Below are 16,205 nucleotides of genomic sequence, written 5' to 3' on the forward strand. Positions count from 1 at the left end.
TCCTGGAAAAGGCTCGTTAAAGGCTAGGTGGTTTGTTTCAGAATTCACTAATGAAAGAACTCTGTATTTTATGTCTAGGAGTGTATTTTGCTGGGATGATCATAAATTATAGCTGAACTGATAAACTACACACAGGATACTTCTTTGCTCAGAAGGCAGGAAGACGTTTCCTTATTTGGTCTGTACCGGTTTGAACTGGGAAAGCTGACACACGAACCTTTTTTTTCATCTATATAAACTGCTGTGTATCAAATAAACCTTTGAGTCGATTTGGGAAGACAACCTGAAGCAGTCTGTGTTTCCTTGTTCTCCCAAGCTGCTCCCGAGCTCGTACTAACACGCTGAATGGCATACCTGAGTGTTACTTTAAATAATTAGGAATCTTAGAAGGAAAGGACAGAACTCTGCTTATCGCTCACGCCACGGAGGAAACCCGGGAAGGCAATTTCCTTCAAAAACCACTGGTGTAAACCATCAGTAACCGAATAGATGAGAATGAAATATCAATTTATAACAATATAACTGATACAGTCTGGAAAGAGAAGCTCACCAAGAGAGTCTGGTTCCCATGGATGATGTCTTTAGGCATCAGTTTAGTAAAACAGTTTCCTTTCCCTGTTTCTAAAGTGAAAAGTTGAAGTTAAAACAAGAGGCATCAATGAATCATCAACAGAAAAAAGGAGAGATTCCACTCAAATCCAATTTAAAGTGAGATATAGTTTATAAACAGCTATGCACAGCAAATGCAGTAATTACAAGCACAATAATGCTGTTTCCAGAACTTGTTCAAAAATTGCATATGAACCCCAAAGTGTAGAAGAAGGACAGTTAGGACATCATAAGTAATGTGTAGATGCTGGCTGTGCCACAGTATTATTAAGGAACCCCAACATAAGTTTCAATGTTTTCAAAGCAGTTAGAAAATAATGAGTTGATCAAGGGTCACATTGTAGTTGGGAAGGAATTTATATCTTTGGGACTTAACAAAAGCAAAAAGCATCTTCAGTTAACTGGCACTGTCCCGAGAGCACACAACATCACCAAATCCACTGAAACCAGAGATTAAAAAAAACATCACAATGTTGTTGAATGATGTGAAGCTGTGACTGTGCTCTTCAGGCATGTCTTCTGTTCATAAACACGTTTTAGAATATGACTGTTTTAACACTACAGGTCACCGGTAAGCTCGAGGTTTATGCGTATTTTGTCTTTTTTGTCAGCTGGACTTATGTTTGCTCTTATATGCGCTTAATAAAGAGATCCTTTTTTGCTGTTCTTATTTCTCTCTCATCTCTTCATCATTTTCTTTAAGTGTACACTGCTACAAATCAAGCTGCATTTTTTGGGAAGAAAAAATAATCTCTGTCTCTTCTGTGTCTCACTTTTTGACGCCCCTTTCAACCAGCCAATCCATCGAATGTCAGCCTCTCTTCCTGTCTTAGTTACACATTCAATCCCATGCGTTACCTCCTTCATCCTTGGTTTCTATTCTAGACCCACTCTCTCATGTCCTCAGTTGTCCTGCAGTCTCAGTCATCCATTTCTCTCATGTCAGACGACCCAATAGGAAAGAGCATGTCGCTCTCTAAGGACAGGTTGCTGCCTAGCCCGGCCATGCGGCTCCGCAGTAGAAAGTGTGTCCTCCTCTGCAGGAGCCTCTGCTGCTCCTGCTTCAGCTCCACGTAGGAGCGTGAGAATGTGTGGAAGATGGAGGTGACGGGAAAGGCCATGAGGAGGATGCCACTTAGGATGCTGCTCAGAGCCACCACCTGACCCGGGATGCTCCTTGGCACCATATCCCCATAGCCCACTGTTGTCATGGTGATGACAGCCCACCAGTAGGTAGCAGGGATGCTTGTGAATTCCTGTGTGGTGGCCATTTCATTCTCAATCAAGTACAGCAGGGGGGAGTATAGTGCGATCGCCACACACAGGAAAAGGAGTAGCAGTCCAAACTCCCGTGTGCAGCGGCGTGCTGTCAGGCCTAGAGTTTGCAGGCCCAGGGAATGGCGAGCTAACCGCATCACGTAGAGGATACGCAGGGCCCTCAGCACACGCAGCACCAAGCCCACTTTGTCCAAGTAGGTGTTGCCTGAGCCCAGCCTCTTCTCTCCTTTGGAAGTGCTGTCCACCACTAGTGTAATGTAGTACGGCAGGATTGCTACCACATCAATCAGGTTCAGGGGCTGTCTGAGGAAGGTCAGCTTGCTGCGATCTTGGATGAAGCGCAGGGTGAACTCCAGGGAGAACCAGGCTACACACACAGTCTCCACAATGAAGATATTATAGCACATCTGGGAACAGGTCCCCTGTTTAGGAAAGAAACAAAATGTGGTCACCAGCATGTAGATGAGGTCGAATCACTAGAGGGAGCCACCTCAGTGTGAAATTCAAACGCTAAACAGTGGTAGGACTCTGCAGCCCTCAGCACGGCAGCCAAGACAATGAAAAAATAAAAATAATTGCTCATTACAGATCAAACCACCAGTTTTGGTTATGGGGGAAAAAGTAATGTCATTAGGCAGTAAATCTTAGGTCAAAGCGTCTAAAACGATACCGCCACACTTCCAGAAGCAGTGTATTTTTCTTCATGATTCAGTGCGTGGTTGAAATATGGTTCAAAGCATTTAAAAGCACATACTGCAATAGCCGCTGAATGCAGTCCATATCAGGGAATAATATCATTATTATGAAACATACTCCCACAGAGGAGGAAGTGGCCTGACCACCTGAAAACTCCAGATAACCTGAAACACTTGTGTACTTTTAATGCAAGGCTTTGTCGTCTTGTTGAGGAGCTGTTAGAATGAGATCATTGGCACTTTATTTTAAAAACAAATGAATTCAGACTCTCAAGTGAGAATACAGTGCAAGGGTGTCAGATGAATATATCAGTGACTAAATCAGACAACAAGCAGCTTTTCATTTCCTTTTTCAATTTTGTTTTTCTTTTTTTCCCCTCCCCCGTTTTCTTAGGCAGTTATTGGTTTAACAGTGTGACAGAGGTGATGTTTAACTCATCTGCAGCTAATGCAGGGGTGGCCAACTCCAGGCCTCGAGGGCCGGTGTCCTGCAGGTTTTAGATCTCACCCTGGCTCAACACACCTCAATCACTTGATTAGTTCATTACCAGGCCTCTGGAGAACTTCAGGACATGTTGAGGAGGTAATTTAACCATTTGAATCAGCTGTGCTGGATCAAGGACACATCTAAAACCTGCAGGACACCGGCCCTCGAGGCCTGGAGTTCCCTCACTCCTGAGCTAATGTCTCACTGTACAGGAGCGAACGTTTTGCACTCCACCCATTTCCCACAATTACTGTATCTGCACTTGATTATCTGAACAACTTAAAACAGAAAGAAAGAAAAAAACAACACAAACTTTTTCCCCCACAGTGGAAATCAAAGAGTTTGCAGTCAATCTGCACTTCTATCAAAAGCCTGCTTTTTTAATTTTCACAAAAGCTTTCACGACAAATCAATTAATTAATTCACAACCTGTTTGCACTTTACTCTGCGAGAAGATTACGTGTGTGGCTCAGATATTCAATTTTCCTTTGATTTGACTAAAAAGGCTGGGGTGCTAATTATGTTTGTGATTGAAGTCAGACATAATAATGGAAGCATTTCATGAAAGCAGCCTGAGACGTCTTCAAACATTTATTCTAATCTGGGGGAAAAATTGTGGCTCTCTCAGCAGCCTTCCTTCTCTTACTGGAATGAGGTTTTAAAATGACGTGACATTATTAGCATTTTCTTTAATGGCTGAGGGGTTTTTGTAAAGCACATAACCTCTTTTTTTCCCTTTGGATACATCAGTTTAAAAAGAATGGATAGAAAAAACGACATAAACCTGCTGGGTTCACATATTCATTGTCAGTATGGTGGCATCTCTTTATGTATTGTGGCTGTGCAAAGCAGTTTTAATGACAAATACATTAAAATGAATTAAAAATATATAAATAGAAATGAAATTAAAACAGAGTACAAGTTTTGGTGAACTGTTTTAACTATATTGGTTTCAAAATGAATTCTTATATTTGAAATGTTTGTCAAATTTAGAATGAAATGAGTTTGTGATATTCTCATTTTTTCCTTATTAATACAAATACTTCAAAAATGAACTATATTTAGGCACAAGTTACTTTTCTGCTTCTTCTGTCTTCATTTAGATAATTGGTTAATTATTAATTTAACCATAGCTAAGCAGTTCTTTAATTTTAGACACTGGAAATTGAGTCTTCTGGGCAGCTATTTTGAAAAAATTGGATATCATAACAATATTAACCACATTTATCAGCTGTAAGAGCCTCAGAAGCTTTGGGACAAAACCTGTTGTTGTCCCAACTGTACCTCACAGAAACCATACGTTTTGTTTTGCTTTTGTAGCCTTACAACCTCTTCTTTTTTATATCATTTTTAATCTTCATGTGCTGTGTCAAACACCACGTTTCTACTTACCAACTCCTCCTCCTCCCTCATGGCCGGCATGGTGCTGATGGATAAGTTGATGGCAGTGATGGTGACAAACAGCACGGACAAACAGGCAAAGATCTTCCCTGGGAGGCCAGAGTGAGGCCTCTCCACCATGTCCCTCAGCTTAGCCATGCACCGACTGAGTCTAGATTCAGCCGCGCGTCCCCTGTGGCCACTGTCTGAATCCAGCAGATCCTCCAGGAGTTCTTCCTCCTCCTCTGCTCTCTCCATGGCTTCAAACTCCTCCATGCGCTGCAGCAGACGCCTGCGACAGCACCACTCCAGGCTCTCCTCTGGAACCCCCCAGTACAGCAGCTCCTCTCTGAAGGAGAGGGCGCACATCTCCCTGAGGGACCGCAGTTTGCCCGCCCGCAGAAAGGTCAGGATGTTACGGAAGGCACAGGGGCTGCGGTCAAAGAAGAACTCGTTGTGTGTGACATCATAGTCATCACAGATGCGCATAATCTCATCGAAGCTGCTGCAGAGGTGCAGCTGGCCCAGACGTGACAAGGGGAAGTCCTCTAAGGTGGTCCAAGGCAGCTGGTAGCGCAGGCCACCCACGTTGATAATGGCATGGAGTTTACGGGCACTGGACAGGAGTGTGTTATCGTGGATGGTGCTGAGCTCAGGGGCAGGCTGCGCCCTTTTATAGAAGGCTCCCTTGTGAGCCTCCTTCTCTTGTGGGAGGGGAGGGTTGAGGGAGTTATCAGAGGCACAGCTCAGGGCACTGTAGTCATAGTCAGAGCCGTCACCCGCCAGCAGGGTCATCTTTACCGGTCCGCTCACATCCCTGTGCTCAACCTCCCATCAACACACTGTCACCTTCACAGAAACAATAGAGAGTCTGAAGTTAGTGCACCAGTGCAGGTTTGACACAATCGGCCAAACTAATTAAAAAGCAAAGTTTAAAAATCTCAGAGTCCTGACCAAGGTACAGTCAGCAGTATTACACAGACTAGTAATACACGCAGAGAAAGAAAAGTCCATTATTATTTGATAAAGAGTAAAATGCAAACAACAGACAAAGTTATGAGGTTCAATTATAAGGAAGCTTGAGACAAAAAAGTCATGGTGTCCAGGTCAGTTAAAATCATCATATCACTGTGAGAAGTACTTCAATTCACCTGCCAACATACTGAGCAGTACACTCTTACTAAATGAATACCATCACAATGCACTTTACTGCAGCAGGAGGAACTCGGACTGTTTGCATTATGATTCAAATGGATACGTGAAATTATAAGAAAAGCAGAGTGATATGTAAACAATCTCTGCCTGCAGAACAGCCCACTCACTGTAGAAATGAAAGCAAGAAAGCTGCGTGAAACATTACCACCAACACACTTTTCAGCTATTGTAAAGCTACAGCGGGGAAACTCCACCGAGCATAATATTAATATGTGTAAACATATTAGTGAAATCCTAGAAGACTGTTTTCATTAACATTACTTCCATTAAATATGTCACACTGACTTGTAATAAAACCTTAATATTCTTCTTTTTAAACGTGTGATGATTAAATAGATTAAAATATGTGCGTTTCTGCACTTGGATGGTGTTTCCTGCTTGTTCGAGCCTCAGGCTGAAGTTTGAGCCGCACTGAAGTCATGAAGCAGTAGCTTTTATTAACTATGCGCCACAGAGCACTGTGCCTCAGGGTTTACAGGAATCTGCAGCTGTAGGCATTTGTAAATAAAGTCTTTCTGGGTTTTATAAGGCCTTAATTAAAAAATGTCTTTCAACATTTATTTTGTCATAGTGCACTCTAGTTTAGTATCTAGTCCCTTTTAGAACAGCGCCATTGGAAAAAGTTTAGATTTTATTAGCGTTTTCCTACTTTCCTTATTACTACTTTAATGTTACAGCAAATATTTTTCTTTTCTTTTTTTACTAATTTACCTATTTTAACTTGATATTATTGCTTCTGTTTGCTTCCTTATCTAATGTACTAAACATGAACCTCAAGGAATATTGTTACAACAACAATAAGTAAAGAAAGTATGATGATGATGACAATGATAATATTTATTGCTGTTGCTCTGCCTTGAGGTAAATGTTTAGTATAGTCAATTGCATAACTTTACAAGAGAATGAACTGAGGTGACATTTACATATTGCTGTAGGTTAATTTGCATACTGTTTATTTCCACTCATTCAAACATAACAATAGTATTCTGGTCGTTGAACGATATTTGCAGATATCTCCTTCCAGTGTCTGGCTCGATCACACACACTGGTCTCGGTGAATCCGCCCTGCTATAAAGCCGCAAGATGCAAATCCCAACGCTGGAGAGGTAAGCTGTATTAGCCAATGAATGGCCACTAGGGGGCAAAGATATCTGGTGGACATAAACAGAAATTCAACCCTGCTTTGCTACATGAGATTGTATTTACTGTATTATACGTTTTAAAATAGAATTTGTCCTCAGTTTAATGGCAAAACTGATACCACTCTGAGGTTTCTGTGTTAATTATGGAGTGACAGAGAGGCACTGTTCAACTTTACTTAATATGAGGAGACAAAGAAGGGGAAACAATGCTTTGGCGACAACAGTTTAACTTGTCATATGTTTTGAGTGGAATAAACTAAGCTTTGGGGGACAATATGTGGATTTATGTAACTTTGGAATGAGCCTGACTAACTGTGTCCCCATTTCAAGACTTGATTCCATGTATTTACCCCAAAGTCGTACTGTTACTTCAATTTGAAAAGGAGGGCAAATAACAATGAGGCATTAGTTTCTTTTGACTGAGGTAACAGATCATGATTAAATGTTAAACTCTTAACAGTATACATTTATGTGGGCAACTATTTAACTCCTCACATTTTTGTATAAAGATTTGTCACCCAGTGATGCTGTACTGACTCAGTAATTCACTGATGTAACTGTTATCCTACAGATACTGAAGAGGCTGTTTTCAAACACACTTAATAATCCGTCTGTGCTATTTCTGGCCCTCTCACATTTAGAGCGGGAGGCTTTAAAACGCAGTTAGGTGTCGGTTGAGGTGTGTGTGTACTAACGTGCAATCACACAGTTATGCAGGCTGTTCCGAGTGCCAGCTTATGCACATTTACCAAAGACTCTTCGGCAGAACAAGAGACGAGCACGAGAAGAGGAGCAGCACTATATTGCAATAAGAAAGAGAAGGAACTGGAAAATGTTTACCACTTTATCACCACTTTATCACCAGTGCAGTGACGGCCTTGTGGCCTCTGTCCAAACTAATTTAATCAATTACAGTGATTTAGGGGGAGGCAGGTTAGCCAGTTAGAAATTAAAATGTCAGTGCCTGGATTGCTGCTTGGCCAAATTCTGAGTAAGGATTCTAAAATGGGGATGTGAATGTGTCAACTGAATGGTTATTAGGCACCTGCATTGTCAGCCTGTGTGAGCCACTGATTACAGTCAGCACCATCTTTCACCCCTGAAATCAGAGCAAACCCGCCCGAAGCTTTTCCCTCCAGTGCTCTGCCTTGTTGCATTAACTTCCTGATAATATAGATTTTTGGCTTTATTGGACTCGTCACATGTGGAATGCCCCTGAGGTCAGATCATAACAAAACCCCAGTGCAGTCAGGGAAATCATGCAGGCCATCAGCAGATTCACATTCAATCGCTTCCCACTTTTCTTAAATATAAACGCTGCCTGCAAAATAAACAGTAGTACCATTAAACAAAAGCCAAACACAAGAATGAAAATCAATTTTCAAAAAAGGCAAAATCCCTCCTTTTTGATTCTTCTCACACTCTCCCTCCATGCGGTGGAGGTTATCAATACGCCTACAATGCATCGCCGGTGTGGATGTGCACAAGCCTACGCCACTCTCCTACTAGATTAAATCACACTTAACCCCTTGAGGCTGTTTGATTTCTCACTTTGCCTTTAAACCGATTGTGCTTTTCCATCTCCGCAGTCACAGGAGCATTTTTTTAAACTCTTGTTTTGTTTTGTTTTCCTTTCCGTGCAATGTTGCGCCTCTGATGTTTCCTCTGGGGGACAAAGTCTAGAAGGAGAAGGAGAGATGAAACGCTGCAAAGACAGCGAAGGCTGTTCTCCCCACCAGATCGGCTGAGGTCTGGCCTCTTTCTGTGCCAGCGTTATCACAGCTAAGCCACAGGGCATGTTCTCCAGATTGCCTGGTGAGTCACTGGGTTGTGAGTCTCAGTTGCCTGACAGTATTGTGCATGCATTTCCCATGGTTCCCTCCTCAAGAGTCTTTGGAGACTTTTAATACCACCAATATTGACTGAGATCATTTTAAAGAGCCCACTAGTGATCATGACCACAAGATCAAAGAGCAATTTAAAAAAATTATAAGCTTTTAAAAATAAGGAAATGTGTTGTAACTGTTGAGATCTGTCTGTTATTTTCTTTTTACCTGCCTGCAGAGGCATGTGTTAAAGAATTTTGTTCAGTATGGGTGGTTCATATTCAAATTTAATAGTAAAAATGAACATCTGAAGAGTGTCTATGTGTTTGTGCCCGCAAAGAGATACAAATAGTTTACTTAGCGATGACTATTTATTGCTGCATATCTCCATATTGCTGGAAGTGCTGTGTAAGACAGATTTTACCAATCTGTCTCTGAATCAAAGATTTGCAATTCAGCTTGACTCATTCTGTGAAATACAGACACATGGTAATTTGATGAGTATCGGATTTTTGTCAGTGTTTCTGATGAAAATCGAAACCTCTAAGCTTTCCAGTGGCAGCTGTTCAAAGTGTAGAGTTCAGTCTTATTTTCTTGCATGTAGCCCCTCAACCATATTTAAAGCAATAACGTGCTGTAAAATAAATGCTCTCTATAGAGATGTTCCAGAAAAGCGCATGTCACCTGACAATGAAGTCATGTCAGTCATGTCCTCTCAGGCTTAATGACCATTTAAACCACACAATGTTCCTTTTGTTCTCCCCAACAACCACTTCTGCTCCTATTCCCTTAACAGCTCACTGTTCTCTAATGGACTATAAGAGGATGGTGTTTCCAGAAATGGACCGCAAGAGCTGCCAAGACCCAACTGTCTCTCTCTCTCTCTCTCTGAAATCTGGTTAAACACTGAAACAGTCAGGCATGCCAGAAGCAATCCTACCCCGAAGACCTTTCCTTACAGTAATTCAAGCAGGAATAGTTGTAAACAAAAGTGTTTCTTTTTTGTTGGATGTGGGTGGTATTAATGCATGCCGAGAACCCTGGAAGAAGCTACAGTATAGCTCCAGGGCAATAAATGTCTCCCCAACTCTGTCTGTCGTCCACCACAGTGCGCTGCTCTCTACTTCTGAGGTACAGAAGTATTCTGTGCAGATAATATGTTTCAGTAATGAGCTATCTCAGCACTAATGGCTACTCTTTTTCATCCTGTTCACTGTTCAATTCAACTGGAGTGAAAAGCAGCAACAGAATGAAATGTATCTGTAAAATAAACCACCTTTCATTTTATAAAAATGTCGTTTTAAAAGCTTAAAAGTCAATTATTGAAATGCAATTCAAGTACTTCTTCATGTCTCGCTTGGAATAAAATGTCGTGTAACAAAGAGCAAATGAGAAGCATCACACCTCTGTCATTTTCTGTCCACAGTTTATTTTCCAATCTGTCCTCTGCCCGTCCTTCCTTTTTAAAGGGCTCTATTCCCCAGACACGATCTGAGCCGGCCCACCGACTCTCTAGGCTTCTACCTCATGCCTCAGCACTTCCCGTCCTCTGATCCCTGACAAACTGTGACACACAATATTTAGTCAGCACACAAAACACCTCAACGTTACACCCATCACTCACATCCGATGTATAACGACAGCATGTGTTTTTCTTTTTCATCTCAGGAATTTTCCTGAGTGGATGATTGCACACTCTCACCATTTGCGAGTGCTCATCTAACTTGATTATATAAAGATTGCATAACATTAAGTTCTCTGCATCGTTTGCGTGCATTAACCGATACTCACTTTTCATCTCTTGCTGCCCTTTTCCTGTCGAGCTGCAATCATCCGACCACCTAATCTTTCAGGGCTGTGTAAATAATGTGTTTTTCACAAGCAGCAGATAAAAGACAGCGAGCATGTGTGCAGGCATCACAACCTCACTGCAGAGAAGACCCGACTGTCTGTCACTTTGGACAGAGTGTTTCAAAAGACCTCTGCACTAGGGCGCAGCGCAAGTCCCTGCAGGCTGAAGTGACAGAAGGTGCTCGCACCAGTCGCTTAAAAGCTCAGCAAGGAAAAAAGAAGAACTCAACTCAACTTAAAATAAGCTGATGAGATGGTATAAATGGACTGTAAACTAACAGTTGTCCTTTAAGTGGGAAATTAGACACTTGATGGTCAGTGCTGAGTGTAGAAAATAAAAGCTTTCTTGTCAAAGGACACCACATCTGTGTGTTGGTTAAGTTAGTTGTATTTTTACATTTTACCACAGCTTGAACTGGTTAAAAACCTAAACAGTCAAATCAGAACATGAAAGAGCCAAGGGTTTTAGAAGATGGACTAAATTCACATCCAAGTCTGTGCAGATAAAAGACTTCAGAAGGAAAGACGAGGACTTTTTCTTACTTACACTTTCAAAGCACATCCATCGCCCAATTTGTATTGAGTCCGAGCCCTGGCTGCAGATCTCTTTGGGTACCCACTGGTGCTCAGGGAAACAGCAGATCAGGAGATGTCTCTCAAGCACCTTAAACATAAAAGCACCTGAGAAGCATACTATAATTACTTTATGGATCTTTTTTGTGGAGTAGAATCAGAGAGCCACTATTAGTTATTAGAATAGGAAAAGTCATTAGTTCATCTCATTAGAGTCACAATTACCTGGTGGAGGGAGAGAGGATGATGGATTACATATCATATATCACTGCTCCAAGGTCTCCAAAGAGGGATTTGCATTGCGGACTCTAATCACATTATGGGCCATTATCTAAAATCATCTTCAGAATGAAACCATGTGCTGTGTTTGAACTGATCTCATATGGGTTCACTGACAGAAACATAAGCTGTGATACGCTGTTTGAGGACTTGAAGTTGTTCCCACGTTCAAAAGTTTCCCTTGCATCAATTTTCAGTTTAAAATTAGATTTTGAAAAGTGTTTTTCATTTCAAAGGACACTGCAAAGATAATGTATATATATATCAAATATATGTCCCTCCTCAGAGAGCATGCCAGACAAAATCTGTCTCTGCATCGAACCCTGTCTCAGTAAATGTTTACACATCATACAGTGTCATGCTGCTGCACCCTTGTTACCATGGCGTACATGCAGCACATCGGGCATGCGAGTCTCGGTCATCTGTTCGAGACAGATAATTCCTCGTTCAATGAAAAGTGGACCTCACAGGAAACCATTAATTAGCTCAGTCTGATTACAACTGACACTGCTGATGCACCCTTCAAGTTACTTTAAAAGAAATACTGACAGCACATCAGTGTGACCTACGAAAACACTAACAGGTAGGCACATGGCGCACACAGTTATAATATCAAGCCTGAGGAAGCAGCTATTTACGTACATGATTTGGAATTTAAACACTGAACGCACGAATGAGAAAAACTCCCAAAGTGTCACTTACAACTAAGGAGTATTGTTTGTTTTTTTCTATACAACAAGCATTAAGTTTAAAAACATGTAAACAAAAAAATCCATACTCACTGCGCTCTCAAATCAGTTCCTCTGCAGCTGTTAGTTTGCTGAAGAAGCCTGAAGGCGATGAGAAGAATGTACATGAGGGAAAATGTGAAGTGTATTTTCAGGCACTGCTGCTACCTCCTTCAACTCTGGTCCATCTATGCAAAGGCACTGGGCTTGTGGAGTACGAGAACGCTATTTGATAATCATGAGCAACAGGCTGCCTCCCCTCCTCTCGCCCTCCCTCCCTCGTTCCCTCCTTCCCTTTCCTTTTCCCTCGACTCTCGCTTTCTCTCTCGAATCCTTCTTCCTCCCCTTCCTCGAGCGCTGACATCAGAAGTGGGATGTGCCATTATACCAAAACCTTTTGAGAGAAATCCATGGCAACCACCATCTAGAAAGAGCCGTACTTCCCCTTCACCTTTAAAATGAGAATAATCACTGTCTTTTGATTGTAGACTCACACAAAGGTTTATATTTGTCCAGTGGGTTACTTGGCTGAGGGAGGAGGGGAGGGCCGGTTGTAGGCTGGCTCACACTCACCAGGGTGTCCAATTTTAGACAAGTGGTGGGAAATGTTAACATGAAGTATGATGATGAGGTGGAACGCATGGCTCATACTGAGAATGTTCATTGCAACCGGAGCAAATGTATATATGCAATTTTCCTTTATTTTTTTTTCTTAAATAAATACTTGTTTTGAATTGCCTTTGGATGATAATGCCAAGTTTTAGCAGCATATAACCACCAGAAGTGAAAGCCAAACATCATCAATAAATCTGTAAAAATAATAAACAAAGAGACTGAGGAAATGAAATCCAAAAGAGTAAACAACATAAAATCAATCCATTCTGATTTATTTAGTTCTGCTATATGGTACCTCCACTGAGAATGATCACAAAACCTATTATCCCTTATTTATCTACTTAAATGGAAACTGCAGAAGTAAAGATATATCCACATGTGACAAGTCAATCTCAGCATATTATTCCCCCTTCGGTTCTGTTATGACCCCATAATGGTGAAAAAATAAATAAATGTGCACATTTTTTTGTATGTAAGAGTCCAATTTTGTTCCTCAGTCAGCGGTGTGTGACTGCAGTGTGTAAAAAGTACTATTATTTTATGGTTGCGCTCAGTATGTTTTATTCAAAAAGACATATTGGAAGGAAAAGCGTCAGGTGTAATTCCTGTGAGCTATTGTGTCTCAGAATAGAGTTGTTAGAGCTGCTGTTAGATGGGTGACTGAAGGCAACTAAAGATTGTGATACAGTCCTGGAATGGAAATAAGACACTCACAACATTTCCTAGAAAGAAAAAGAGCCAGAAATCCCTGTGGCCAAAAAAATCATAATATCCTCATAATAACCTCGCCTTCTACAATGCCGATCTCATACTGAGGGGCATAAGAGATATGTCTCCTCTCAAAACAAACAAACAAGGTTAAATGATTATCATCTCTGTGCGCTGTTGCAATCCAGACTGCACGTCAGTTTACACAGAACCAATCCACCGCAGCAAACCAGAGTATTGTGTGTTATGTGGAGATGTTATATTGGTTTCACTGGTAAAAATAAATAATTGAAATGGGTATATATTTGTTTTTTATTAAGTTGCCTAATAATTATGCACAGTAATAGTCACCTGCACACACAGATATCCCCCTAAAATAGCTAAAACTAAAAACAAACTAAAAACTACTTCCAAAAACATTCAGCTTTGATATTAATAAGTTTTTTGGGTTCATTGAGAACATGGTTGTTGTTCAATAATAAAATTATTCCTCAAAAATACAACTTGCCTAATAATTCTGCACTCCCTGTATGAAGAATGTCAGGTTTATTGATTAAGCAAATTCCAAACAAGATGCACGGTCTAAATGTGTTTGCAAAAAAAGGCAGATCATACATGACAGGAGCAAGGGTGTTACCCACACTAAAAAAAGGTCAACTAAAAACACAAAACGGAGAAGGTAGTACAGCTAAAAGGAATCAAAGAAGAAGGAATAATTTATTCAGTGACATTGTCAACAATGGAGGAAACTAAGCCAGTCATATAAAAATCCATTACAAGTATGTCGAGCAGTGCTAGAAGAACATTTTATAGTTTCACTGGGGGATTTTTAACACCTGCTTTTGTAAATCCAGGAAAGCAGCATTACAGCAATCTTTACTGGTAATAAATGTTTGAACCCCTTTTCAGACTTTAGTCTGCTTTTAGTTATCTAAATCTCGCAGATATCAACATCTATCATTCACTCGTATGTTTTGTGGCTTTACATAGTTTACAAGTTTACAAGTATGCAAGAGTTTACAAAGGAGTGAATCTGGTGCCTTAAGCCTTGAGACCTACCTAAAGAGTCTCTGATTCATCCTCATTTACCTGTATTTTTTCCATCACTAGTCATACACAGCTATTTTATTTTATTTTATAAAACTTAGCGAATGAATTCTATAAAACTGACCCAAGTCAAAGCATAGAGAAAATCATCCAGCGTAGAAAAAGCTGTGTTTCTTCAAAAATGAACATTTATTCTGTTGGATCTATTTGGCACAGATGCTTACGTCATTAACAGACTAACACGGTCACCTTTAGGGCTATGCTGCTAAAAATATGTGTGTGTTGCAGTCTTTGTCTGCAGAGCATTTTTATTTTCCCATTAAAGACAGCCTGTTGTTTTTTATGACTAAGTCTTAATATATGCAGATATTGGCTTGACACTTGAGTGGGCCAGTTTATGGGTGCTAGGAGAGCTCCAGCTATGCTGCAGCGCTCAAACAAGGGGCCTAAATAGATTCTGAAATCACAGTAGCAACAAATCCACCTTTGTTGGATTTGCAATTATTAATTATTAATCAAAGTATATTAGGATTGAGACACACTGTGCTTTCTCATACATATGAGCAGCAGGCACCGGGTGACTTAGTATGGAACATCATCCAAATATGATACAATAAGAGCTAAATAAAACAAGAATTGGATGCTTAAACTGGATGTTTAGTGAAGTGTTTTCATCAAGCCAGCACTGGCAGTGATTGTGTCTACAGGTGTTCACTTGCTGATTGCTGATTGCTAATTGCTGATACACTTTTAACCTTTTTGTTGAGAATTTATGTACTCTCTGAAATTACACCTCTTCATCACTTCTCTCAATGATTATTATTTTCACCTTGGTTTACTGATTTAAGGGTTGAATTTCCACCCTTCATTGAAGACACTCTGAACCCCTAAAAGTACCTAAAAATAAAATGCAGACCTCAAAGGCAACTTTATCTCCAAATTTTTACAGATAATGAATAGTGACTTCCTGATAGTATCATAGGATCATTAGATACCACACATGATAAAATATAAAAGGGACCTTTTAGGCTGGGTACATGTGAGGAAATTAATCACTTTCTTGCACAGTATTAAAGCTACACCCAAATGGCATGCTGTGTCTCAAATTTTGTACTTCCAAACTTGCATGTGCTATTTTAAGTGTATGCGCATGTTAAAACTGACAAGTACAGTATCAGGCATTATCACTTCACATCTTGTCACAATTTTATGCATGTTTAATTTATCTTCAAAGGTTTTAATCAGTGCAGCGTCTCACTTTCATTTTTAGAGAAAATTGTTGTAGGCAGACGCACATCTGCTAATTAAAGCTGAGTAGAAAAAGAGATATTAGAAGTTCACTCAACAAAACTGAAGCAGAAAATTATTCTACAGTCTGTTCCTCACAGCGAGCCATGTTATTTGTTCCAAAACACATTAATGGCACCAGCATGATTGAGAATCCCATTTCAGTCAGTTTGTCTATCTATCATCATGCTTTGCATATTTACCTTCATTCATTTCCTGATGTTGGTGATGTATGTGAGACTTCTGCAGTTTTATGTTTATACATCTACTGGAACTGAAGTTCAGGTAGCATCTTCCCTTTCTATCTTAGACATCCGACATTGCACTTCTAATTAGGATGAGTCTTTGGCAAAAGTGGTTGATGTGAAAAGCACTCCAAAGTTCTGATTACTCTGCAAAGTGAAATAAACTCAGCACTTTCTGTCAAGTCAGGAAGTTTTTCTTACTCACAGCTATGAAATGATGCTTTGTGAATAATGTCTTTA

General features: G+C 40.4%; 1 protein-coding gene across 3 annotated transcripts; it reads right to left on the minus strand.

Moving 5' to 3' along the window:
• Positions 1–708: 708 nt before the first annotated feature.
• kcng1 (potassium voltage-gated channel, subfamily G, member 1) lies at positions 709–12,264 on the minus strand. Of its 3 annotated transcripts, none has more exons than XM_085444393.1 (4): positions 12,118–12,264; positions 11,031–11,147; positions 4,462–5,298; positions 709–2,309 (listed from the first exon to the last, which is right to left on the minus strand). In XM_085444393.1, the coding sequence occupies exons 3-4, from the start codon at positions 5,242–5,244 to the stop codon at positions 1,530–1,532; spliced, it is 1,563 nt and encodes a 520-aa protein (XP_085300519.1). In that variant the 5' UTR covers positions 5,245–5,298; positions 11,031–11,147; positions 12,118–12,264; the 3' UTR covers positions 709–1,529. The 3 variants fall into 3 exon arrangements, with proteins under 3 accessions (XP_085300519.1, XP_085300517.1, XP_085300518.1); XM_085444391.1 differs by having other exon boundaries at positions 11,031–11,164; XM_085444392.1 differs by lacking the exon at positions 12,118–12,264 and having other exon boundaries at positions 11,031–11,862.
• Between the last annotated feature and the right edge of the window lie 3,941 nt (positions 12,265–16,205).

This window comes from Copadichromis virginalis, linkage group LG20 (assembly GCF_057382275.1).
Source record: "Copadichromis virginalis isolate Kocher_CV1m ecotype Utaka linkage group LG20, C_Virginalis_male_GT1.1, whole genome shotgun sequence".
Classification (NCBI taxonomy): domain Eukaryota; kingdom Metazoa; phylum Chordata; class Actinopteri; order Cichliformes; family Cichlidae; genus Copadichromis; species Copadichromis virginalis.

Excerpts from the sequence above, each read along its gene's own strand:
- kcng1 (XM_085444393.1), bottom strand. The coding sequence starts at position 5,244 with ATGACCCTGCTGGCGGGTGACGGCTCTGACTATGACTACAGTGCCCTG. Across the intron at positions 2,310-4,461 it reads TGAGGGAGGAGGAGGAGTTG|GGGACCTGTTCCCAGATGTG; the intron begins GTAAGTAGAAAC and ends TTTCCTAAACAG.